At 52.7% G+C, this 24,353-nt stretch overlaps 2 protein-coding genes across 7 annotated transcripts; one reads left to right on the top strand and one right to left on the bottom strand.

Annotated features, from left to right (window-relative positions):
- Positions 1-315: 315 nt before the first annotated feature.
- On the bottom strand, positions 316-3,643 carry C1QL4 (complement C1q like 4). 2 transcript variants are annotated; one of them, XM_037030986.1, is made up of 2 exons: positions 2,422-2,958; positions 316-620 (listed from the first exon to the last, which is right to left on the bottom strand). In XM_037030986.1, exons 1-2 carry the CDS (start codon positions 2,956-2,958, stop codon positions 441-443), a joined length of 717 nt encoding a protein of 238 aa, XP_036886881.1. In that variant the 3' UTR covers positions 316-440. The 2 variants fall into 2 exon arrangements, with proteins under 2 accessions (XP_036886881.1, XP_036886882.1); XM_037030987.1 differs by lacking the exon at positions 316-620 and adding an exon at positions 2,118-2,229 and having other exon boundaries at positions 2,422-3,643.
- A 10,178-nt stretch (positions 3,644-13,821) lies between these two features.
- On the top strand, positions 13,822-23,076 carry DNAJC22 (DnaJ heat shock protein family (Hsp40) member C22). Of its 5 annotated transcripts, XR_005064278.1 has the most exons (6): positions 13,825-14,009; positions 14,727-15,684; positions 16,070-16,114; positions 16,629-16,810; positions 19,216-19,284; positions 22,708-23,076. XR_005064278.1 is itself a non-coding variant. In XM_037030996.1 (5 exons), exons 2-4 carry the CDS (start codon positions 14,845-14,847, stop codon positions 16,806-16,808), a joined length of 1,065 nt encoding a protein of 354 aa, XP_036886891.1. In that variant the 5' UTR covers positions 13,826-14,009; positions 14,727-14,844; the 3' UTR covers positions 16,809-16,810; positions 22,607-23,076. The 5 variants fall into 5 exon arrangements, 4 of the variants coding, with proteins under 4 accessions (XP_036886893.1, XP_036886891.1, XP_036886890.1 ...); XM_037030996.1 differs by lacking the exon at positions 19,216-19,284 and having other exon boundaries at positions 13,826-14,009; positions 22,607-23,076; XM_037030995.1 differs by lacking the exon at positions 19,216-19,284 and having other exon boundaries at positions 13,828-14,009.
- Positions 23,077-24,353: the final 1,277 nt, after the last annotated feature.

Raw genomic sequence — 24,353 nt, 5'->3', positions numbered from 1 at the left:
AAAGTTGTTCTGACGGTGGACCAGCCATCAGCTACACTGGTCCTAACGTGGTCTTTCACCCAGAAGCGCTCCTTCTGTTTCCATTCTCTGCCTCCCAAAATGCCTGCTCTGGCTAGTGAGGCTGTTCCCGGACTCCCCGTGGAAGAGAGGGCCAGGACCCCCGCCCCTCAGACTGACTTTTACGGCCCGCCCACCCCACACCCCTTCCCCCTTCCCCCACCGCACAGGGGCGCGAGTGGCCCCTTCCCAGGCCGCTCTGTCCCTCCAGCGCAACCTCTGTGCGGCAGCCACTAGTAGCCCACGAAGGCCGCCTTCAGGAGCAGGCGGTCTGCCCTGCTCTAAAAGGATGGGATGGCGCCTGGGGTGGGGCCGACTGAAAATGAATGACGAGGGGAGCAGAGACGAAGGGCAAGTGAGGAACGTTTGGATTGGAGCCCTGCTCAGTCTGGGTAGATGATGAAGCCAGAGAAAGTGCTGTACTTGTTGGTGTTCCCGCCGTGCACCTTCCCACCGTCCAGCTTGATGAAGACTTCATCCCCCACATCCAGGTGCAGGATGACGCTGTTGCTGGCGTAGTCGTAGTTCTGGTCTGCGTCCTGGGCAATGGCGCTGGCCCGGACCTACGGAGGGAGAACAAAACCACCCTTCACGCCCCGTGCGGAGCTGGGGTGGCGAAATGGGTCCGGCAGAGTAGACGCCCCTGGGCCAGGGAGAGGCCGCGCAGGGGTAGCTGGCCGCAGGGGCTGGGGAGGATGAGGGGAGAGAGCAGGAGGCCTCTGAGCTGCCCGGGCACCACCGTTCACTGGCTGTGCGACTCCGGCAAGTTCCGTGCCTCCTCTGGTCCTTAGTTGGAACTATAAGGTAGGCGATAATCACGGAGCCTACCTTCTAATGTTAGGATTAAATGAGTACTATATGTTAAGTGTGTTAGAACAGTGCTCGATACATAGAAAACGCTACAGATTTGCTATTATAATTTAAAAATAAAATTAAGATGTAGGATAATTTCTAAGATTCTGAACGCCCTCTGGCCTCCTAAACTTGCATTCCCAAGTGATAGGCCAAGGTGTGTATCTGCGAATGCGAGGGTGCAGGCCTCAAATGAGAAGGTGCTGCGCTGATGCCCATTTCTCCTGGAGATACAGCTGGCGCACCCACATGGGGGTCGCCTTATGCCCCAACAGGTAGCCCCTCCTCCCGTCTGGCTCACTGCTGCTGGTTGCCTCCCGCCTCCCGCCCCCAGCCCTGCCCACAACCCCCATCTTCTTGTCCCGCTGGGGCTGGTTATTAACTCATTAAATATTCATCATTATTCTAATCACTATTTACTGTCCTCAGGGCCCGCAGCTCCTGCAATACTGAGTAGGATCTGCACGGCCCCTGCCCCCTTGGAAACTGACACACTCTAGATACACACTGTCCCCTCCACCCACTCACAGACTACACACACCTACTCATTGCTACCTGCAGGTAGAAACAAGAAACGTTCTTATTTTTCACATCTTCATACCCCTGCAATAACAGACACACTTGCATTACACATACTCTATCTCACTCCCATAAACACACACACACACTCTCTCCCTTTCCCTGGGTTCCTGGGGTGCCCTGCTGGAAGGCCACCCCAATGCAGTGCATGCAGGTTTTGAAGCAGTAGAGTGCTGTAACCGGTAGCAGGACCCGGGTTCCCACAGCCAAGATGAGCAGGCCTGATGTGGCAAGGCACAGTCAATACCAGCCAGCCAAGTGGGGTATTCAGAGGTCACTGTTACGTCCCAACATACCCTCTGCTGCTTGGCAGCCCAGGCACCTAAACTAGCCCTCATGCCTGAGGCCTTTCACTCCCCCTGTGTGTGTCCGGAGTCTTCAAGCTATGTCCTTGGGGGCTGTTCTCCCAAGCCAAGGTGGCAGCGACTCTGACCACAGGGGCAGGGAGCAGCAGAACCTGAAGGCCAGAGGCTGCCAGTGAAGATGTGGGGCCTGGTCCAGTAGGCCCCACATTCTCTGCCTTGCCTTTCCTCCTCCAAGCCCATCCTTTGCCTCTTTCCTTCTCCAAATCCGTGCCTTTGGGCTACCTGGCTGATACCTTGAGCTACCGTACCATTTCTCACCTCTGCCTACTCAGTATCAGCTGAGTGTAAGGCCGCTCTAGAATTTGCCCCAAGCCCTGGGACGAGCAATAGAGCTGATGGTAAATGAGCCAGTGTTTTTCTTGTTTTTCACCTTTTCCTAAAAAAAATCCAAGCTCAATGCCCTCACACTGGAATGCCTGCCGAATGAGCACTGCCAGGGACGTGGCAGCCCAGCATTCCTGGACTCAGTGACGCTGTCCGAGGAAGGGGACTGGGCTGTGCAATGAGTGCAGGGAGTTCCAGAAAGCTACCTGGTGAATCTGGGGCTAGATGGAGAGGGGCATCTCACCTGTCCATTCTTCATCAGGTCAGCCCACATGCTGGTACCGTCTCCGCCACGCATGAGCACATGGTAAGCGAAGAAGTAGACACCCGGCATGGGGCAGGTGAACTTGCCGCTGGCCGCTTCGTAAGCGTTACCCACGTTAGTCACCACGTCGTCGAAGCGCAGCACCTCGTAACCCTCGTGTGGCCGCCGCAGGCCAGCGTAGAAGGCAATTCGAGGCACGTAGCCGGCAGGGGGCGCCACGCCGCCCGGGCCTGGGCCGGGAGGGCCCGGAGGACCTGGCCTTCCCGGCTCTCCTGGAGGCCCTCTGGGACCTGGCGGCCCCGGGGGCCCTCGAAGACCTGCCTTCCCGCGCCGGCCTACCTCTCCCTTGGAGCCCGGAGGGAAGGGGGGCACGGAGACAGGCGAGCCGTCGGGTCCTGGGCCTCGAGGCCCGTGCGGGTCGCACACCATGCGACAGCGCCCCAGCATCTCGTAGTGCGCTGGCCCGCGGGAGCTGTGCACCAGCAGTGGAATAGCCACCAGCAGCAGCAGCACCATGGCCACCCCGACGGCCGCCCCCGCCACCCGCTTGCGGCGGCTCAGACGCGACGCGGCCAGGGCCAGCAGATCCTCCTCACTCTTGGGCGCAATGGTGGCGGATGCCCGGGGCTCTCGGCGGGCCCTGGAGCTGGAGGCCGGGCTCGCGCCTGGGTCGGGACCACCCCGACGGCCGTGCCTGGCCCCCCAGTCCCCTGCAGGCTCTCGCCTCAGCAGTGCGGTTCCCCAAACCTTCCGTCAAGGTGGAATCCCGCCTGGGCTGGGCCGGGCCGGCTCCCGACGGTTGGGAGCCCGTGGTCCACCGTCACCCTCCTGTTCAACCTAACGTTCCCGGGCGTCTGACATCTGCGGCTTCTTGGGCGGCGTATTTCTTACAGGTCTAGGATGCTTGCTCTCTGGGCAGCTTCTTTCTCAGGGATGGCGCGGAGCCTAGGTGCCCAGCTACCCAGACGGATCTCTCCTGGCCAGAGCCCGGACTCCCCTCCGCTCTCCGGACGTCCCAGGCTCTGAGCCGAGGGTGGCGAGCGCCGGATGCGATCCCCTCATAGGTTTGCTCTCTGGCTCTCAGCGAGCACCGACCCGCCTTCCTCAGCCCCAGCCTCTGCTAGAGTCAGGGCTCCGCGCGCCTCCCCTGCTAGCGCATTCCCTCTCTGCGTCCCTAACCTTCCTCCCTCCCTCCCGGATGGCTGTGCCGGTGGTGTGAGCAGCCGCGCGCCAGGAGCCGCTATAAGCGACCCGCGGCGGAGCGACCCCTGGTGCCCAGAGTGGGAAGCGCGGGGGCGGGGCAGGCAGCAGCCCCCACCCGCGGCCCGCCGCCTCTTGGTTGATGCCTGGCTCAGAGCGGATTCTGCAGGGGTTCACTGTTCCCGCCTAGCCTTACTTTCAGCCTGTATCCCGACTTGGGTATTCCTAGAGCCCAGAGGAAACCAGAAATAGCGATGGGATTTAAAAAGGGGGGGTGGGCGGGTGGAGATACACACACAGAAAAGACAGAGGTGGATTCCTGAGCTAAAAAGAGCTCCCCCACGCCCCCCCCCCAAAAAAAAAGAAAAAGGAAAAGAAAATTCAACAAACAAACAAGAAGGGTGAGCAAAAAGAAATTCACCATCCTACACCTCTCAGTGCCCATGATGGGAATGTCGATCAGGTGGTAAGGGGTTCGGTGGAACATGTTGACTCGAACTGGAAAAGGCAAATCCGCAGCCACCCTTTCGCTCGACCCTCAGCGCTGGGGGGCGCAGAGCAGCCGAGGGAGTGCGGGAGAGGAAGAGTGAGAAAACGGACTTGCCTGTGGAAGCGAGCGGGAAACCGGCAGGAACGCAGGGAATGGAACCACAGAAATCAAAGAGCCGGAAGGCCAGATGGAGACGGAGAGACAGAGACAAAGCTTGGGAAAGAGACTAACTGACAGCCCCAGAGCGGGAGAGGGGGAGACAGAGGCAGAGAGAGAGAGAGAGAGACAGGAGCCGAGACAGGTTGACGAATCGAGAGAGAAATGTAAATGGCGCGCTGCAGAGAGACACCCAGGTCCGTGTTCGGACTCCAATGTGACATATCAACTGTGGGGAAGACAGGGGGGCGGGGCGGTTCTTCAGCATAGGCTCTGGGCCTGTGCGTTGTGACAGTGTGCTGGCAGGTGCGGACGTGGCCATGGGACCCTGGACTTGTGTGTCCCTGGGTGAGTGAGATTGTGGATTGTGCTGTGCTGTGTGTGTGTGTGTGTGTGAGAGAGAGAGAGAGAGAGAGAGAGAGAGAGGGCTATTTGAAGGGAGGCTTTATATTTGTCTTTCTCAGTCCTTAGATATGGGACCCTGTGAATGCCATCTCAGGACTGGGCAGAATACATTGGGGAAAACAGTCAGAAAGCAGCTCTTGTCCCTTCCTCTGGCCAGCCCAGCCTAGCTCCAGCTCTGCCCTAGTCCCAGATTTTGTCCAGCCCTAGGATTTCTACCACCTTCCTTCCCCCTTCCTCATAGGTCTATGGTTACATCGAAATCCAGAGAAGTTGGACCCCACATAATAACTATTTGAAGCTGGTTATGCAAATTACCGTAACCAAAATACAGATTAAGTGCCAGGTAGTCTCCCTCTGTTAAGAGGTGACTGTCTGCCATTCAGGGTGACCAAGAGGGAACTCAAGCTGTTATAGATGCCTCTCTGAGTGGGGTCAGAGTCCAGAGAAAAAGCTAGTAGCACATTCTTCCTTTGGGCCTGGCCTCTCTGAGAGAAAATGCTTGCTTACAGGGACCCTGGGGCCAGAGACTTGGAGAGGGGGCTCCAGGGCAGGCAAAGTGGGGATGTTTGAAGACCCTGAAGGTGGGCAGCTGCAAAGGACCTCTTAGACACCAGCATAAGCCAGGACTGTGATGTATGGGAATATGATGTGTAAAATGGAGGGCACGAGGCACACTGCAGCATGATTACTGGGTGAAGGTGATGTCCTCATTTCTTGTTTCCCGTACCCCTTTCTTGCCTCTCCCAGCCCATACTGGTGCAGGGAGAAAGAGGTTGCTGAGGTTGGGCCTGCATGGAGCTCCTACATGTTTGAAAGGGTTAGGAGAGAAAGAATTGGCAGTTAGGAGGGGAGGGGCCTCCTCCTCCAACCATAAATACAAATTTTATTCAAGGTCTTTGTCGCCATTTATCTTCCTGGGGTGGGGGTGGGGGGCTGAGGGCCATGTCTCCCCGTGCATGTTTAATTCTTGATCTGCTCCCCCAGGCTGGATGATGGATGGATCAGAGAGGAGAGAGAAGGCCAGGGCTTGCATTAGCCTCCCCTGCCTAATCCTCAAGCCCACTGACCCCGGGTCCTGCCATCCCTCTCCTGCCTGTCTTGCCAACAGCAATCTTGCTCAGCTCTGCTCCCCATCCCACTCTTTCACCCACCAAATCCCTCTTTTTGAGCCTCTCACCTCAGCCCCCTTCAGGTCCCAGCCCTCTTCTCTCTGGAGCTTCCCTTCTCCTCCTATCCCTGGATACCCAGGCTATGGAGCTGCGGTGACCAGCAGGGCTGCAGGCGGCAAAGGGTGTGTGCGGTGGGGGAAGCAGGCTTGGCTCACAGGGAGCTGAAGGGCCAGCTCCATGAATTTATTCATGTTCTGTTGCTCTTTCCCCACACTCTGGAATGAAGCTGCCAGCTCACCAGGTCCTTATTGCTTCGCCTGCAGCTGTCACAAGGAGGGATCTGGGTAGGGTCAAGACCAGTCCATGCTCCTGAGGTCAGAAGCCAAGTATCTGGGCTCAAGAGGAAATTCTGGGGCCCAGGCTGCTATTTGGGATGATTTATCCAGAGCTCCTCAGGCAGCCAACCTGGGAAGCCCCAGGGAGGTCTCCAGATATGATTGGGAATGGGAGGTAGACAGAGAAGGTTGTGCTACAGGGCACAGAAGGAGCAGTGGAGATGGGGACAGGCTGATGGGGGAGAAGAGGGAAGAGGAAGCCCTTAAGGAGTCCCTTAGGCTCCTTTATATGAAAGCACAGCTTAGTCTCAATCCCGCCTTTACCTCCACCCTTGACTCTGCACTAACCCTGATCCTAACTCCAAATTATACACTTGACTCCTCTCCAATGCTAATATTGAACCCTAAGTCCATAACCTCACCCTAAATGGAATCCACCCTTTCCTGGAACCCAGGGTTCTCCCAAGAATTTTCCCCAGGGCTTACAGTCAGGTGTGCCTCAGTTCTGAGGATCAGACTTTTTGATTAGCATGTAATTAGCATATTATTTGCATGTAATATGTGCCTTCCACTTTGTGAAAGTTTTCATGTTAAAATTTCATGAAGTCTGGCAGAAAGGCCCTGGCTTCTTGAGGGCTCTCTCTTTTTGTTCCTTCTCCCACACTCCTCATCACGGACTGAAATGCCTTCAAGGGGGTAAAGGAGGTGAGGAGATGAGCAATGAAAGTCTCATGGGAAGGAAGATCCTGGCAGTGTGATCTGCCCTTGTCATTTGCAATGTAACCTCCACAAACCTTCAGTTTCCTCATCTGCAAGAGGAGAGGAACCAGCTGGCCAGTGTTATATTAAAATCTAAGGAAGCATTTTCCCCCACCTTGCACTCCCTCCTTCCTCATATTTTAGGGTCATTCATGATGTGGTTCTCCTCCTTCCCGCCCCATACACACATTCTGGCTTTCAGCTCCCACCTCTATTGGAAGCAGCCTGAGTTTCTTGGTACCAGACTCAAGACGAAGAAAATGAAACTTTGCCCACCTCATAGCATGGACATGGAAATAACATTATTGAATGCCTACTGTGTGTCAGGGCTTTTACATGCCAGCTCCCAATGCACCCAGGCAGCACCCTGGGAGGTGGATATATTGTCTCCATGAGAAAACTGGGGCCTTGAAAGAAAAAAAAATGGCTTGTCCTATGTCACCATGTAAGTGGCAGCTCTAAAACCAGAGTTCCAATCCCCTAGCTTCCTTCTCAGTGCGCTGGAGAAGAGGCACCGGAGGCAGTGGAAGGGTGAGAGAAGCCGGACAGGAGTGCGGAGCAGGATCTGAACGCCTGTTGCAGGGGAGACCTGCGTGTGAAGCCAACAGGGTCGAGTACTGGGCTCCGCGGGACCGCCATCTCTAACCATCAGCACTGCAGAGACTGCTACCCAGTGGGTGCTCAATTATTAGCAGATGTCAGTGGACGGGGGCTGCACAGAAGTGGTGCTCCGACGGAAGAGAAAAGAGGGAGGGAGAAGGAAACGGAGCGAATGTAAAGAAAACGTGCTCAGGAGGCAGAAAGGAGCAGAGCTGACCCAGAGGACTGAGGACTGCTCTCCTCCCACCACCGGCTGCGAAAACAGTTGTGACCCCAGAGCCTACCCTCCTTTCGTCCCCTCGCACAGAGGGTCCGTAAACCTCAGGCACCGGGCGAGAGGGCGAGTGCTCCGCCCAGCCTGAGGCTTCCACTCATCTGCTGCAGGAGCCCCGGGCACCGCAGTTCAGTGCAGCCTTGGGTTCAAAGAGCTGCGCCAGTGCCCACAGGGCAGAGGAGCGGCTCCTGGAGCCACAGGGAGCTGGTAGAGATCGCTTCCAGGGTGTCTATCAGGCCACAGCGCCTGCCAACTTGTTTCTGCAGCCCTTGACCCCTGGTCAGGTGCAGCTCCTCCCTTCAACGTTCTTCCCCACCTCCTTTTGTGAGCCCCTTGTCCCCGCTGTCCTGCCTCTCCAGCCTCCAGTTAATGAAATGTGGTGAGCGGCTGCACAGACAGCTGTCAGACCCCTCATTTCTCCGCCGGGATATTGGATCCCGCGCTGAGAGACCGACAGGTGAGCAGGGGAGGAGTGTTGCAGGGAGCCGAGGGAGGGGTGCAGGCTGGTGAGGGCTCAGAGCCCGGGAGGCAGCACCAAGCTCGAAGCCTCGAGGGCTCCGCGAAGGGACCTCGGCCCTAGGATGCTCTTTGCGCCCAGAGCCCCTAGCTTTTTCCTCTTGTCCAACAAGCAGGAGACTTAACAAGCCCCACACACCCACCTCGCCCAGACCCGGGTGGACCCGAGACACCTGGCCCCTCACCCTAGGCCAGCCTGGCTCGCTTGTGTACTGAGGGTAGTGTCCCTGATTCCGTGGCCGCGGCCCGGTGCTTCCTCCCACCTCCTCCCATCCCTTCGTTCTTGCTCCCCCTCCTTCCCGCACTCCCTCCCCGGCGGCCGCGGCCTTTATTAGGGATTCCGCGGCTGTCGGTCCCACCATCCATCCTGTCCGCCGGCAATTAGGCGGCCAGACAAAGAGCAGCTTCGGATGGATGAGGGTCCCGGCGGATCGGAAATGTGAAGGGTCAGCGCTGCCGCCCGCGGCGCACCCCGCTCCCCGCTCTGCATAATCACCGGCCGCCCGTCACTCAGCCGGCCGCCGGGGGAGCTCCGGGGCCTAGGCTGGGAGGGGCGGGGCTGGCCCGGCGGCCTAGGCGCTTAGGGCAGAGCGAGGGCGGACCTGCACCAGAGCGCCTCCCGCGGAAGAACACAGGGCTGCGGGAGGCGGAAGACTGAGGCGCCTGGAGGAGAGAGGGCAGGATGTGCCCGAGAGGGTTTCCTGAAGGCGGGCTGGGGGACCGGTGCCTGGGGGCTTCCCTTGAGGAAGCGGGGACAGTAGCTCCGGGAGAGGAGAGGCTGCTGGCCCCGGCGCCCACTGCTGGGAAGCCGGGGGACCGAAGGCCCAGGGTCTCCGGTCTGTACGAATGGAACTGCGCCCAGGACGAGCCCCTTTAGGGAAACTGAGAGTCTGTAGCCCGCTGCGCCTCTATCAGAATAGAATAATACTACGCTTCTAAACCCATCTCTTAAGTGAAATCCAACCCACCTACATCAAATCCGGAAAAACTCCAAGGCTGAATGAGCCCGAATGGGGCCTAGAGGAAGTTCAAGGGAGTCCGGGTTTTTGCTGCGGATTCTTTGGCGCTAGCTTCCAGCTGACAAATCAACATCTCAATCTGACAATTAGTGGTCGAGGTGCGGGGAGAGGGGCTCTCGCCGCCTGGACCACTTAACCCTCCCAGCGAGCGGCACAGAGGTGGGCGGTGCTGGCAGTGATGAACGACTCCGGGGGGGGGGGGGAGGTGGGCCGGGGCCCCGAGCGAGCATTCATTACTCGACTGACAGGCGGGCGGCGGGCCCGGCGGGCCGCGAGTGGACGTGCCGGGAAGAGGCCTGTGGCAGGAGAGAAAGAGTAAGGGGGGCGTCTAACAGCCACACTGCCTGATCAGCTCCCCGATCTTGGGCTCGATCCTGGTACTTGACTTCTTGATCTTGGCTTTTCAGCTTTCGGGGCTGGCACTGGTTGCAGAATTTGGGGAGCAGAGGCGGGGACCTGAGCCCCCTCCTCAGGTTAGGCAATTTAAAGTCTGAGATGCCAAGAAAGGGTGCACACAGGCCTTAGGACTAGGAGCTTCCTCCCGACCTGGGAGAAATTGTGCGTTTCTGCACACACAGAGATGTGTGTGACAGGGATTGATGTGTGTGGATCTCGCATGAGGGGCAGCGCCTGTGTGTGTCAGTGTCAGGGACGTGTCAGTCTGATGTTGTCAGTGGAGGTGTGAGCTGCGAGGGTCTGAGGATGAGCGGCTGCCTCCCCTGCGTGTCTGTGCCCCCTGCCCCCACCACTGGCTGTCTGCTCTGTTTTCAGTTCTGTAGGAAATGGCAGCGTGCGCTGCTGGGGGCGGGAGATACGTGTTATCTGTGGGAATGCTGGTCTGGACCACTGCTCTCTTTACCCGGTTCCACCCCAAACATCATCCTGGAAGTGATGGATATTCCCCCCTCAAAGTCTGGAGACCCAGTTGCTGAGTCCTGGGGGAGAAAGTGGTTACGACCAGTTCTCTACAGTCCACACACAAGTCTCATCACATATACAGTCTCTAATATCCGATCTGAGCTTAACCTGACTGGCTTTCTCAGGCCGGTGGTGATCAGCAGGAGGCGGTGGACCTCAGGAAGGGAAGAAGCAGACCATCAGACCTCCAAGACCGCCCACCTCTTTGGGGCCTGTGCTGGTGGCTCCTGGGGTTCCTGCTTTTTGAGCCTCAGGTCCAGTTACTAGTTGACACCTTGGGAGGATAATAATCATATTCTAATTCCTCTCCCTGATAACTTTCATCACCTGACATTGTCTCCACTCTCCTTCCCACTCTCAAACTCCCCAGCTCTGACTCTCCTGGGTCTACAGGGCAGAGATTTAGGGCAGAGATTTAGATTCTGGATCTCTGGCCCCCTGTTTTGTTCAGTGTGTCTTTCAGCCATCTTCCTTTTGCCTTGCTATTCCTTACAGTGAAGGTATTTCTCGGAGCCTCTATCTTTGTTCCTGCAGCCCTCCTCCTTGGGTCTGCGTCTCTACATTTAGGGGTATTTTCCAAATTCGTCTCCCTATATCTGGGGGTCTCTCTGTGTTCCTCTGGGGCTTCTCCCTCTGGGAATACTCAGGGCAACAGTGAGGCCCATTGGAATGAAGGGGGGGCGGGTAGGGCTCCCTTCCTGCTCCCATCCAGAGGCGACAGCAACCGAGGGATGGCCAGTCAATGTCAGGGCCCGGCCACGGCCAGGTCGCTTCTCATTCAGGGCACAGGCTCCTGGTCGATGCCCCGCTGTCCGCCCTACTCCAAGCCGCCCTTCTCCAGGCACTCGCCCCCTCCGCCTTCCTGGAAAAGGCAAATTTGACATTTTTAAATCCAGAGTCTTTGAGGGATCGATGCGGCCCCGGGGCCCCGCCCGGGGTCGATATTCCTGATTGGGAAGCGGCCGCTGCGCGGAGCCGGGTGTAAATCACGAGGAGTGGGGGAGGGGTCTCGGGGAGCCAAACCCGTCCCAGGCCCGTGGAGCCAGGCAGGGTCCCTGCCTGCGCGAACCCCAGGGCAATGGAATGACAAGCCTTAGAGATCCGGACACGAGCCCGCCCAGCGGTCTCCTCCTCCCCTGCTCAGCTTCGCCAACTCTGCGGGCCGGCTCCGGTCTCGCATCAGCGGCCGCTACCCTCCGTTGCCCCGGGAGCCGCGGGGGAGGCCGGTGCCGGAGCCAGCCGTGCGGCTGCTCTTCTGCGGCCGCTCCCGCGGGGCCTGGGCTTCGGCGGCGGCTGTCAAGAAGCCTACAGGCCGGCGGGGCGGGAAGGGGCGGGTGTCGGGGGCCAGTTGTTGGGGCGAGGGGGCGGGGACGGGGGTTGGCTGGCGCGGCCTGACTCACAGAGGGAGCGCAACAGATGTTTACGGAATGGAGGGACAGCAAAGTGGCGCGGGGCACGGAGCAGCTCGGAGCCGGGGTCTGGAGGGCGGAGCCGGGGAAGGGGAGGGCGTCCAGCCACTCAGGGGGCTGAACTCGGATAGACCCCCCACCCCCGTGACGGGGTTAGTGAAGAGCAGAAAAGAATGGATTAAGCGAGGAGTTTTAGGTCCCAACCTACAATTGCCTCCGGCGCCCCTGCCTTGCAATTCTTGAAGTTCTCTGTTGGGGAAACAGAGGCAGCGCGGCTGAAAAGAACCAGGGAGGTTAAAAGCGGGATCAGCGACGAGGCTGGGGAGGCAGCCAGGATTCCCGCGAGGGCCTCTGAGTTCGCCTGTCTGCCCGGCCGCCTCTCGGTCAAGGCACCGCCACGCCCCCAGCGCAGCTCAGACCCTTGCTCCCACTTCGGCTGGTCGGATCCCTCAGCTCCCCACCCCGCGCCAGCTTCTAGAACAACAATTTGGGGAAAACAATCCGGGCCTAGTGACGGCCCCGTAATTGTGACAAAGTGAGTGCGAGCGACTGGAGAGAGCGCTAGGGCGGGAGCGCGGTGGGCCCAGGCGGAGGCAGGGGCGCCTTCCGCCCTCTAGTTCTCATTCCGGTCACCTCCCATCCCTCTCCCTGACTCTTCTCCAATTCTTCTTCTCCTGGCCCCTGGCGCCTCTCTTCGCTTGTTCCTCCATCGCTCTTCCCTTTCCTCTCGGTAACAGCTCTTCTCTCGCCTCCGCCCCGCTGCGGCCCCTCCCCCAGTGCGCCTTTTCTCTCTCACTTCTCCCTCTCTCCTCCGCCTTCCACTCGTTTCTCCATCTTTTCCTTGCGCTCAGGTTGCTCTGGGCCCCTGGTTCCCTCCGCACCGCCCGCTTCCCTCCCTCCCCAGTCCTCACTTCCTGAGCCTTGAGCCACCTCTCTGGGAGGCCGGCGCTGGTCCGCACCCCTGGGTTCGTCCGTGGCCCAGGGGCCGGGGCTACCTGCCCTCCCTCTCCCCTCCCGCCTCTGCCTCCTCCGCCCCTGTCCCGGCGCCTGGAGATAGTTTGTTTGTGCAGCGGCGGCCGCCACAGCCAGAACTGTTTGCTGAGCTTAGCGCACCGCCTCGCCGCGCGGGCCCAATTAAGGCTCATTCATTATTCAGCGCCCGGGTCCGCGCCCACCCCCAGCGGGAGGCTCCCGCGTCTCGTCAGGCCCCTCTCAGCCCTGGCCCCACAAAGCGCTGTAACAGGCCGTAGGGAGCGCCGTCTTCCTCCCCCGCCTGGGATAAGGACTGAGGAGCCTGGGATTGTGGAGGGAAGAGAAATTGCCAACTGCGGGGAGGTGACATGTGTGAGGTTCACCAGGCCCAGCCCACTCCCAATCAAGGCTAGGAGACCTTGGAGAGCCAAGCCTTTCCTGTACAGAGGATGAAACAGTCCCCAGAAGCGGCGTGACTGGGCCAAGGTCACGTAGCAGAGGCAGGATTGGAGCCCAGGATGCTAAAACGAAGGCATCTTCCAGCCCAACTCCATCACAGCATCGAGGCGAGAGGAAGGCCGACGGCGGCCTTGCTCTCCAGGCGGGACTCCCCCCACCCCCAGCCCTTTTTGCTCCTGGTTCTCCCTTTTGCCATAGCTGGCGGAATACAGCCGACCTGAGGTTTCTGCTGGATCGAGAGGCTCCTGGGGTCTCATGCTCAGGTCTAGACGTAATGACTCCCTGACTGGCACGCCTGGGACGGGGCGGCGAGGCAAACTCCGGTGTGTGTGTGCGCGCGCGGGGGTGGAGGGGGTAGTCTCTCTGTGTGTCCTAGTCTCTCTGTGTGTCCCTGCCACAGAGGAATTGGAAGGGGAGCCATCCAAGGCAGTCTTTATGGACAGGTAGGGATAGAGGAGAGTGCTTCTTGAGTCACCCTCCCATTTGTGGGAGTGGAAAATGGGAGCGATCCAGGGACTATTTTTGCCTTTATAGGGATCTGCGGCTTTGCCCGGGAAAATGGACAAGGTGAGTCAGGAGGCCCGCCGGGCCCTTTTGTGAGCAGCAGCGCCACCTGGCGGCTGAGAGGCCGCGGTGCAGGAGCGCTCGACCTGGAGTCGGGCACTTCCCCCGCCCGTTGGAGTCTGGGGCGGCTGGGTGCGTCCAGAAAACCTTCAACTGTCCCAGAGGGCGGACCGGGGAGCCGGAGGCAGACAGGTGATCCCGAGAGGGCCGGGCAGGGCCTTAGGGAGGGGCCCGGCTCCAACAATCTGACTTCCGTGACACTGCAAACACAGAAAGACAAAGTCCATTTGGATGGAAGTGGGAGCCGAGTGAGAGGGGCCATTTTGACTCTGTGGTCCAAGGCAGTGACTGGTCTGAGGAGCCTGGGAGCCGGGGCACCCAGGTACGGCCGCCCACCCTGGGGCTAGTAAGGACTGGCTGGTGGTCCAGCAGGATTGGCTCCTGCTCTACAGGAGGGGAGACTGGCAGGCACACTTTGGCATCCGGTTTGGTATTCTGGGGGCTCATGGCTGTCTTGGAGAGGCTTCCAGGTCTGCCCTGACGGGAGGTGGTTGAATTATGGGGTGCCAGGGTCTAGGCCAACACGTAGGCCAACAGTTTTCCAGAGCTGTTTAAGTGGAACGAATTCAGGACCTATTGCAGATTTGACACGTGGGAAGATTTCATGGCCTGGGGAGCTGGGAAGGCTGGACAAGGGCTAAAACCTTGGCCCAGTGTCTGAGGATAGCTGTAGTCGGAGGCGGGAACTTGCAAAATGTGGAGGGGCTTTAGAAGGGCATCCAATGCACTCCACTCCCCATCGAGTCATTCCCCGGGCTAGAGGTCTGAGGGGAAGTCGAAAATTTAAGCTTCTGATTTTTTTTGTCCCTGTGTTGAGTTCTCAGTCATTCAAGTGAAAGCATTTGAAACATTCCTGTCCCCTGAATTTGAAGTCGCTGTGGTTGTCAAAAACCGACATGAGGTGTTAGTCCAAAGGGTCCTGGTGGAGCAGCATTCTAGGAACTCTCAGGAAGATCTGGACTCTGTCCCCGGAAGGAGATAATGGTTACTGTGTTGTGACCTGGATATAGTCTCACGGCTGCTTTCTTCCATCTCTTAGGGTCTAAGGATAACTCTGGGGCCATGATGGCCATGATTCTCACAGAGGACCTTCCATTTCTGCGCTATGAGTAGTGTCAGATGCCACCAGACTTGTCCTGAGACCTTTTCCCTAAAGGATGGCCAAGGGGCTCCTGGTGACCTATGTCCTCTGGGCTATTGGGGGCCCTGCTGGGCTACACCACCTATACCTGGGCAGGGACAGCCATGCACTGCTCTGGATGCTTACCCTGGGGGGTGGTGGGCTGGGCTGGCTCTGGGAGTTCTGGAAGCTCCCAAGCTTCGTAGCTCAGGCCAACAGAGCCCAGGGACAGAGGCAGAGTTCAGGAGAGGGGACACCCCCTCTGAGTCCCATTCGCTTTGCTGCCCAGATGATAGTGGGCATCTATTTTGGCCTGGTGGCTCTCATTAGCCTTTCCTTCATGGCCAACTTCTATGTTGTGGGCCTCCCACTGGCAGTTGGCTTAGGAGTCTTGCTTGTGGCTGCTGTTGGCAACCAGACCTCAGACTTTAAGAATACACTAGGGGTGGCATTTCTTACTTCCCCTATCTTCTATGGCCGCCCCATAGCTATCCTGCCTATCAGCTTGGCGGCCAGCATCACAGCTCAGAAGCATCGCCGATACAAAGCTTCAGTTGGGTCAGAGACACTCAGTGTGCGGCTTTACCGCCTGGGCTTAGCTTACCTTGCTTTCACGGGCCCGCTAGCATACAGCACCCTCAGCAACACAGCTGCCACCCTCAGCTATGTGGCAGAGACCCTTGGCTCCTTTTTGAATTGGTTCAGCTTCTTCCCCCTCCTTGGCCGTCTCATGGAGTCTGTCCTCCTCCTGCCTTACCATGTCTGGAGGCTGCTGGTGGGGAATCTTGGCTTCAGCAGCGGATACTTCCAGCAGTGGGAGAAGCTCTATGAGTTTGTTCACAGTTTTCAGGATGAGAAGCGTCAGCTGGCTTACCAGGTAAGGCTTTCTCTTCCCTCTCGTTCCTGTCTGGGAGTTAGACTAAGCCTTATTGGAGCTGGTGCCCTGATGTGGAAGTCCTGTTTTCATGGCCACTGGGTCGGGCCCCAGAAGGGTATCCTTCTGGGGTACCCTTCTTTGGGCTTCTCTCTGTAGTGGGGGAAGGTGCAGAGCCTCTAATGGTGGGAAAAATATGTGTATTTATCTACTTTTTATTGAGGTATAACATATGCAAAGTACACTGATTTCATGTACAGACAGACCTGTGTGACCACCACTCAGATCAAGGTATGGACTATTTCCTCCCCTAAGATCCCCTCGTGCTCCTTCCCAGCTTATACTCTTTTCCTCAGAGGTAACCTCTGTCTGACTCCTGTTACCACAGGTTGGTTTTGCCCAGTCTCGAACTTCATATCAGTGGAATCATTCAGTGTGTACTCTTTTGTGTCTGCTTTCATTCAACCTCATGTCTGCGAGATTTATTCACACTGTTGTGCACAATTGTAAATTGCTTGTTTTCATTGGTGTACAGTATCCCACTGTATGAGTATGCCAGGATTTGTTTGTCCACTCTTGGTACATTTGGGTTCCGGTCTGGGACCACCCTGAATAAGGTTGCTATGAACTTTCTTTGGTGTCTTTGGTGGCCATACATGCTAATTTCTCTCGCAAGGAGGGATCTTGTCAGGGATGTGAAGTTCCAGATTGGAAAATGGGCAGCTGTGATTAAAGGTGTGATTAAATTCTGGTTCTTGCCATGAGATCCAGAGCTTGTCTGTGTTTCAAAAGGCTGAAATTCTAATGTCAGGCTCTAGGCCTTTTCTATGGTCAAGTAGGAGCCCATCCCAGAGATATTGCGGCCTGAGTTAACAAGGGAGCAGAGAAAGGCCCAGGTGCCCTGGCAACGTACGGGATTCTAATTTATCAGTTTCTGCTTCCTTGAGGTTTTGGGTCTCTCAGAGGGGGCAACAAATGAAGAAATACATCAGAGATACCGGGAGCTGGTGAAGATCTGGCACCCCGACCACAACCGGCACCAGATGGAAGAGGCTCAGAGGCACTTCCTGGAGATCCAGGCTGCATATGAAGTCCTGAGTCAGCCCAGGAAGCCCAGGGGATTCTAGAGGTGAGAGGAAATTTGAGGACGGACTCTTCCTGGCAGAGCTGGGCAGCTTGTCCCAGCCCAGCTTTGCCCACAGGGGGCACCCAACAGCATTAAAGAAACTGCTTGTAGTGGAGATGAGAAAACCTTAAAGGGGTGACGAAGCTATTATGGTGGAGGAATGTATTTATGTATTGAATTTCTGAGTTCTTGGCTCTTGTATTCCTGACTATTTTTTTTCTCTTAAAACCATAAAGTAAAATGAAAGACATTGTAAAACCAATAAAAAATCTTGTAGAGAATATACCACCTTATCCCACCCCTAGTATGTTAATGAGTGAGGGAGGAAGCTTATGTAACATTTTTTAAAATGTGCAAGGCACTGGATCAGGAGGTTGAAAAAAAAATGTGAAGGTTCTAATATTTTACAAATCACTCTGTGACAAAAGGGATTTGATCTGTTCTGTGGATTATTAAGAGGTAAGGCTGATGTTAAACTTCAAAATTTCAGAGAAATATTGTAATTCTGTTTGTAGGAGAACTTTCCAAGAGCTACACTTTTCCCAGGAAGGAACAAGATGCTGAAGAATAGCGGGTAGTGAGTCTCCCCTCACAGACTCTTCTCCTTGGGGGAGCATTGTGGGGAGTCCTCAGATTTTACGTGGGCGGTTGGACTGCCTGACTCCTCAGATCCAAACTTAGGATCTGATTCTGCAGCTGCAACACCTTGCTGCCTGGTATCAAAGTCAGATATCAAAGTCAGCCTTGTTCAGTTTTTGAGTTATGTGTCTTAAGAGGTGTAAAAAGAGTGCGTTGGGATATTGGAGAAGGGACAGATGCCACTGTTTTATAGGCACTCACGGAAGAATTAATTATTTTATATCTCATATGCCTTTATGGGGGTGTAGGGGGAACCCTAGGGAAGTAGCAGCTTGACTATCTCAGGGGAACCTTACTAGCCAAGGTTCCCTTGAGGAAACTTAATTCCCAGTTACTAGCCAAGTGTAGAAGAAATGGTCCAGGATGCAGAGGAAGACTGGAGACCAGGCACAGGATGTTAAAATTATATGCCTTAACTCCAGCTTTCTTGCTCATTAAAAAAAAAAGATTTTATTTATTTTTGGAGAAAGTAAGGGAGAGAAACATCAATGTGTGGTTGCCTCTTACATGCCCCCCACTGGGGACCTGGCCTGCAACCCAGGCATGTGCCCTGACTGGGAATTGAACCAGTAACCCCTTTGGTTTGCAGGCCCACGCTCAATCCACTGAGCTACACTAGCCAGGGGTTTTTGCCAAAGACTTTGCATACCATGATTTTAAGACCAAAATAACTTTCACACCTTTTTAAAGTTGCCAAAAGTGACATACATTTCCTTTGAAAAACACAATTTGTCAAATTATTACATGGAATTTTAATGAGACATTTTCATAGACTATTAATTAGTAATTTATTAACTTATGATATGTGGTACTACATCTGCAAAATGTAAATATATTAAAAATAATTTATAAGGTAAAAGAGGCAAAAGAGTAATTAGGAGCTTTACATGATTTAGAAAATCGTTTTACTGTCCTCAAATTCTGTTTTTGTTATAAAAATATGGGTGTATATATATTTTAAAGTAAAGTGGTATCTTATTTTTTAAAAGATTTTATTTATTTATCATTAGATGGTAAGGAAAGGAGAAAGGGAGAGAAATATCGATGTATGGTTGCCTCTTGTGCATCCCCTGCTGGGAACTGGCCTGCAACCCAGATATGTGCCCTGACTGGGAATCGAACCACAATCCTTTGGTTTGCAGGCCCGTGCTCAATCCACTGAGCTACACCAGCCAGGGCTTATGGTATCTTATTTTAAAAATGGTTTTATTTATTTTTAGAGAGAGGGAAAGGGAGGGAGAAAGAGAGGGAGAGAAACATCAATGTGTGGTTACCTCTCCCTCACCCCCAAATGGGAACGTGGCCTGCAACCCGGGCATTTGCCCTGACTGGGAATTGAACCCATGACCTTTTGGTTTGCAAGGTGGCATTCAATCCACTGAGCCACACTATTCAGGACCACTGGTTTATTCTTGTATGTGCCCTGACTGCCCTGACTGGGGATCAAACCTGCAACCTTGGCATATCAGACCAACTGAGCTACCTCATCAGGGTAAGATACCCCTTTTCACTTGCATTCTCCTTGCACAACTCTCTTGTCATTTCTTTATTGTTATTATTATTTATTTATTTATCTTTAGAGGGGAAGGGAAGGAGAGAGGGAGAGAAATATCAATGTATTGTTGCCTCTTGTGCGTTCCCTGCTGGGAACTGGCCTGCAACCCAGGCATGTGCCCTGACTGGGAATTGAACCGTTATCCTTTGGTTCGCAGGCCCGGGCTCCATCCACTGAGCTACACCAGCCAGGGCTCTTGTCATATCTTTGGCAGATTCATTTCAGTTTGGGAAGCTGTCCCCGATATCAGTAGTTTTCAATCCTTTCATGCAGAAAAGCAGAGGTATTTAAATTTTTGAGGTGCTACAGTTTGGGTGGTCTGACACCCAACTTTTACCCTCATTGGTTACTTTAGTGTAGATTGATACTAAGCATTCCACAGGAGATAGTTTTGTTTGGGCCCGATCGGTTATGGCTAGGACACTAGGTGAGAAGTGAGAAAGAAGTTCAATGTTTATTACCTCTTAGTAGAAAAGACTCTTTGGTTAACTCATGTTTGGATTTCTTCTTGTCCTGTTTGTGAGCAGGCACTGAAAACATCCTTGCCAGAGGCAGACCACCCTCCCACCCCTGGAGGGTGTCTGTTAACACATCTAATAGCCAGTGGTGTAGTCCAGCCTTTCTTTTTTAAAGATAGCAGTAATGTTTTTGTCAAACTATTTCTAGAATCGCCTTGGCTGGTGTTGCATAGTGGATTGAGTGTGAGCCTTCGAACCAGGGGATTGATGGTTTGATTCCTAGTCAGGGCACATGCCTGGGTTGTGGGCCAGGTCCCTAGTGGGCGGCACTAGAGAAGTGATCACAGATTGATGTTTTTCTCCCTCTTTTCCTCTCTCTCTACAAATAAATAAATAAATTATTTAAAAAGCTATTTCTAGAACCTAGGCAACTTGTTAAACACAATACATATAATGATGTCAATCAAGTGATTCCATTAAACAATTCCATCAGCTCCTCAGAGAAGGTTATTATTATTTCCACTGTATAGATTAGTACACAGTCATAGGGAGATTAATTTACCCAATGACTTTTTTTAAAGGTTTTATTTATTTATCTTTAGAGGGGAAGGGAAGGAGAGGAGAGAAGTATCAATGTATGGTTGCCTCTCGTGCATCCCCTGCTGGGAACTGGCCTGCAACCCAGGCATGTGTCCTGACTGGGAATCGAACCATGACCCTTTGGTCCACAGGCCTGCGCCCAATCCACTGAGCCACACCAGCCAGGGCTATACTTCAATTTTTAAAAATAGCAATAGAAATAGAAGGTCATGACTAACAGTACAAATTTATGTCACAATGATCAGAGTTTAAACCTCAGCTTAGTCACTTAAAAGTCATTGGGTAGCCCTGGTGGGTGTACCTCAGTGGATTGAGCATAGGCCTGTGAACCAGAGGATCGCAGTTTGATTGCCAGTCAGGGCACACGCCTGGGTTGCAGGCCAGTTCCCAGCAGGGGATGCACAAGAGGCAACCACACACTGATATTTCTCTCCCTCTTTCCTCCCTTCCCCTCTAAAGATAAATAAAATCTTTAAAAGCAATTGAGGTATAACTATAGTACATAATATTAGTTTCAGGTGTATAGCATAATGATTCAATATTTGTGTGTATTATGAAATGATCTCCATAATAAGGCTATGTTAGCAACCATAGGTGGCTACAGAGTTTTTCTTGTGATGAGAACTTTTAAGGTTTACTCTTCAAGCACATTTCCAATATGCAACACAATGTAATTAAATGTAGTCACCATGGTGTACATCACCTCCCCAGGACTTATTTATTATAACTGGAAGTTTGCATCTTTGACCACCTTCTCCCACTCCACACAACTCCCAGCCCCCATCTCTGGTAGTCACCAATCTCTTCTCTGTATCTGTGACCTTGTTTTTTATTTTTGTTTTTAGATTCCATATATGAGATCATATATTTATATTTGTGTCTGGCTTATTTGACTTAGCATAATGCCCACAAGGTCCAGTCCACCCATGCTGTTGCAAACAGCCTTTTTTTCTTAAAAGAAAGAAATGATATGCCCTGGCTGGTGTAGCTCAGTGGATTGAGCGCAAACCCGACGATCGCGGTTCGATTCCCAGTCAGGGCACATGCCTGGGTTGCAGGCCAGTTCCCAGCAGGGGACGCATGAGAGGCAACCATACATTGATATCTCTCTCCCTCTCTCCTTCCCTTCCCCTCTAAAGATAAATAAATAAAATTTTTAGAAAAAGAAATGATGTAAAACCATATAAATTTGGAACTTCTGGTAGGGAACTCTACTTTGATGCCAACCCTGGGATAGTCATTGGTTTTCCTCATGACGTGCTTCCCAAAGGATCTAACATAGTGGAAATCAGCTGAAAGTAGAAATTCACTAAGATAATTTTAAATTAATATTGTCCTTCAAAAAGTTTATTATTGATTTTTGATAAAGAAAGGAAGGGGGGAAGAGAGAGAGAGAGAGAAACATTGATTTGTTGCTCCATTCATTGATGCATTCTTTGGTTGATTCTTGCATGTGCCCTGACCAGGGACCAAACCCAGAACCTTGGCATATTGGGACAATGTTCTAACCAAATGAGCTACCTGGCCAGGGTTAAAATATTAAAAGAAAGCCCTGGCTGGCGTAGCTCAGTGGATTGAGCATGGGCCTGCGAACCAGACGATTGCGGTTCGATTCCCAGTCAGGGCACATGCCTGGGTTGCAGGCTGGTTCCTTGCAGGCTAACTCCCAGCAGGGGACGCACAAAAGGCAACCATACATTGATGTTTCTCTCCTTCTCTCCTTCCCCTCTAAAGATAAATAAATAAATAAAATCTTAAAAAAAAATTAAAAAAAACCAAAACAACTAAGACTAACCAGTAAGTAAGAAGTCTTCCTTAGTCTCTACCCGAATTGATTTAATGAAATCCAGTGACTCTATTGTCCCACTGCCACAAGTAAAAAATTCATAGGACCTCTTTTTAAAAACATTTTTAAAGATTTTATTTATTTTTTGAGAGAGGGGAAGGGACAAAGAGAAGGAGAGAAACATAGATCAGTTGCCTCTCGCATGCCCCCAACTGGGAACTGGCCTGCAACCCAGGCATGTGCCCTGACTGGGAATCGAACCGGCTTTTGGTTCACATGCCCACACTCAATCCACTGAGCCACACCAGCCAGGGCTATAGACCCTTCAAAAAGGGTTGGAAGGTACCCTGGCTGGTGTAGCTCAGTGGATTGAGCACAGGCCTCTGAACCACACGATCGCGGTTTGATTCCCAGTCAGGGCACATGCCTGGGTTGCAGGCTGGTTCCCTGCAGGCCAACTCCCAGCAGGGGATGCAGGAAAGGCAACCAAGGCAACCATACATTGATGTTTCTCTCCCTCTCTTCTTCCCATCTAAAGATAAGTAAATAAAATAAAAAAAAAAAGGGTTGGAAGGGAACAGAGAAGGCCTCTACCCCAAGTCCCTGTCTAATGTAGAATCTTGAGAATAGTTTGCTTCAGAGATGACCATTTTGGCTTCTGTTGAATAGGAAATTTCCTACTCTTCCACCTTTTGAATATCTGTAATAGTTAAGAACTATTTTATTGGACTGAAATTAGCTTTACTGTAATTTCTTTCTAGGTTAGCCATCTTTTGCTACAAAGATCAAAAACCAGCAAGAAGCCTTGTCTTGGGAGAACCTGCCCTTCATCTCATATCCCTCTGAATCTTACCTTTTCCAGATTAAACATCACCTTCATTAAGGAAGCACTGCAGTTTGTTAGAAAGACCACAGACGGAGAAGTGAGGAGATGGAGTTCTACTTCTGCCTCCTGGTGACCAGAGGGCTGACTTTGGATGAGTTGCTTTACTACTCTGGGCCTCAGGGTTTCCCTTGCAGTGTGAGGAAGTGGGACTTGGATGACATCTAAGACTGCTTTCAACACTGGACTCCGGGTTCTTTTTAGCCCGGCCTTACGTTAAATGGCTTGGTTTGTCATCTTCTGTGTGCCCTGTTGTGGACACTGTCTTGTGAAGGAAAGAAAATAGGTAATGGCTTGAAGAACAATGTAATGGTCACCATCTCCCCCAATAAAAAAATCCACCTGTCAGACTGTTTTCTTTTACTCGTGATCTCTTTGTCCTCATCCGTAAATACACATAATTAACACTACATGATTGAATCATATCCGGGATATAATTTTACACTGTTTTTCTCTTCCTCACAGAATCATGAGCGTTTATATATATTACCATGAAAAATTAATATACACACTTTATTGAGACTTAATTCACATGCCATAAAATCCACTCTTTTAAAGTATACAATTTAGCAGGTTTTAGTGTATTCTTAAGATTGTGCAAACAGCAACACTAGCCCCAGAATATTTTTACCACCCCCCAAAAGAAACCTCATTGCCATTAGCAATCAGTCCCTATCCTCTTCTCCCCCAGCTCCCGGCAACTGCTAGTATACTTTCTGTCTCTATAGATTTGCCTCTTCTGGACATTTTATGTAAATGGAATCATACAATATCTTCTTTTGTGTCTGGCTTTTTTCTCTTATAATGTTTTCAAGACGCATCCATGTTGTAGCGCACATGAGCACATTTTTTCAAGTAATACATCATTATATTTTAATGCTGTATAATATTCCATTTTGGGGGAGACATTAGGCTATTAATATATATATTTTGTTATAAAGACTGCTACATCTATATCTTCATTCATCTAATTTATCTGTTCTCTTGAATTATTTCAGAATAAATTCCCGTGGGTGGGATTACTGGGTCAAAAGGTATGAACATTTTTATGGCTCTTGTCAATATTGCTCTTAAATCGTGGTGCTCAGAACGAAATGTGGTTCTCAGATGTGTTCAGACAGAGCAGGGTACTGTGGGCTTATTAAGTTCTCAAGGTCTGGACAATATATCATTCTTTAAATCAAGGAGCCTACAAATTTATTAGCTTTTGTTGTTGCTCATTGAACATATAGCCAATAAGACCTTTAGATCTTTTCCTAGGCACTGTGTCTTAAAGCTATGTTTGCATTTGCTCTGTGACCCAGGGTCTTCTGAGGACTCTCTGACTTGAATTTGGTGTTTCTTTGTTTTCTTTTTTAACAGGGGTTGATCCTAACAAGCCGGCAGGTGTGGGTTTATTGCAGTCTTAGCTGGGAACTGCAGGTGGCGCCTTAAGGCTGTCGCAGGGGTAAAATACATGCCTTCCCTTTTTCAGGATCTGGTAGTGGCACCTCCCTGGCAGGTTCATTACTTGAGTACAGTCTTCCCCTTTTCTGGGGAAGGAGAGAGCAACTGTGAGGTTGGATTTGCGTGTTATTCAGGGAAAGCTCCAACTGAAGCATGCTTTCTAGTTGTCATTTGATCTC

The sequence above is a fragment of the Sturnira hondurensis genome, unplaced genomic scaffold (genome assembly GCF_014824575.4).
Source record: "Sturnira hondurensis isolate 20B ecotype Veracruz unplaced genomic scaffold, ASM1482457v3 Scaffold0020903, whole genome shotgun sequence".
NCBI lineage: Eukaryota > Metazoa > Chordata > Mammalia > Chiroptera > Phyllostomidae > Sturnira > Sturnira hondurensis.
Note: the sequence above shows the minus strand (reverse complement) of the source record. Positions and strands in the feature narration are given on the sequence as shown.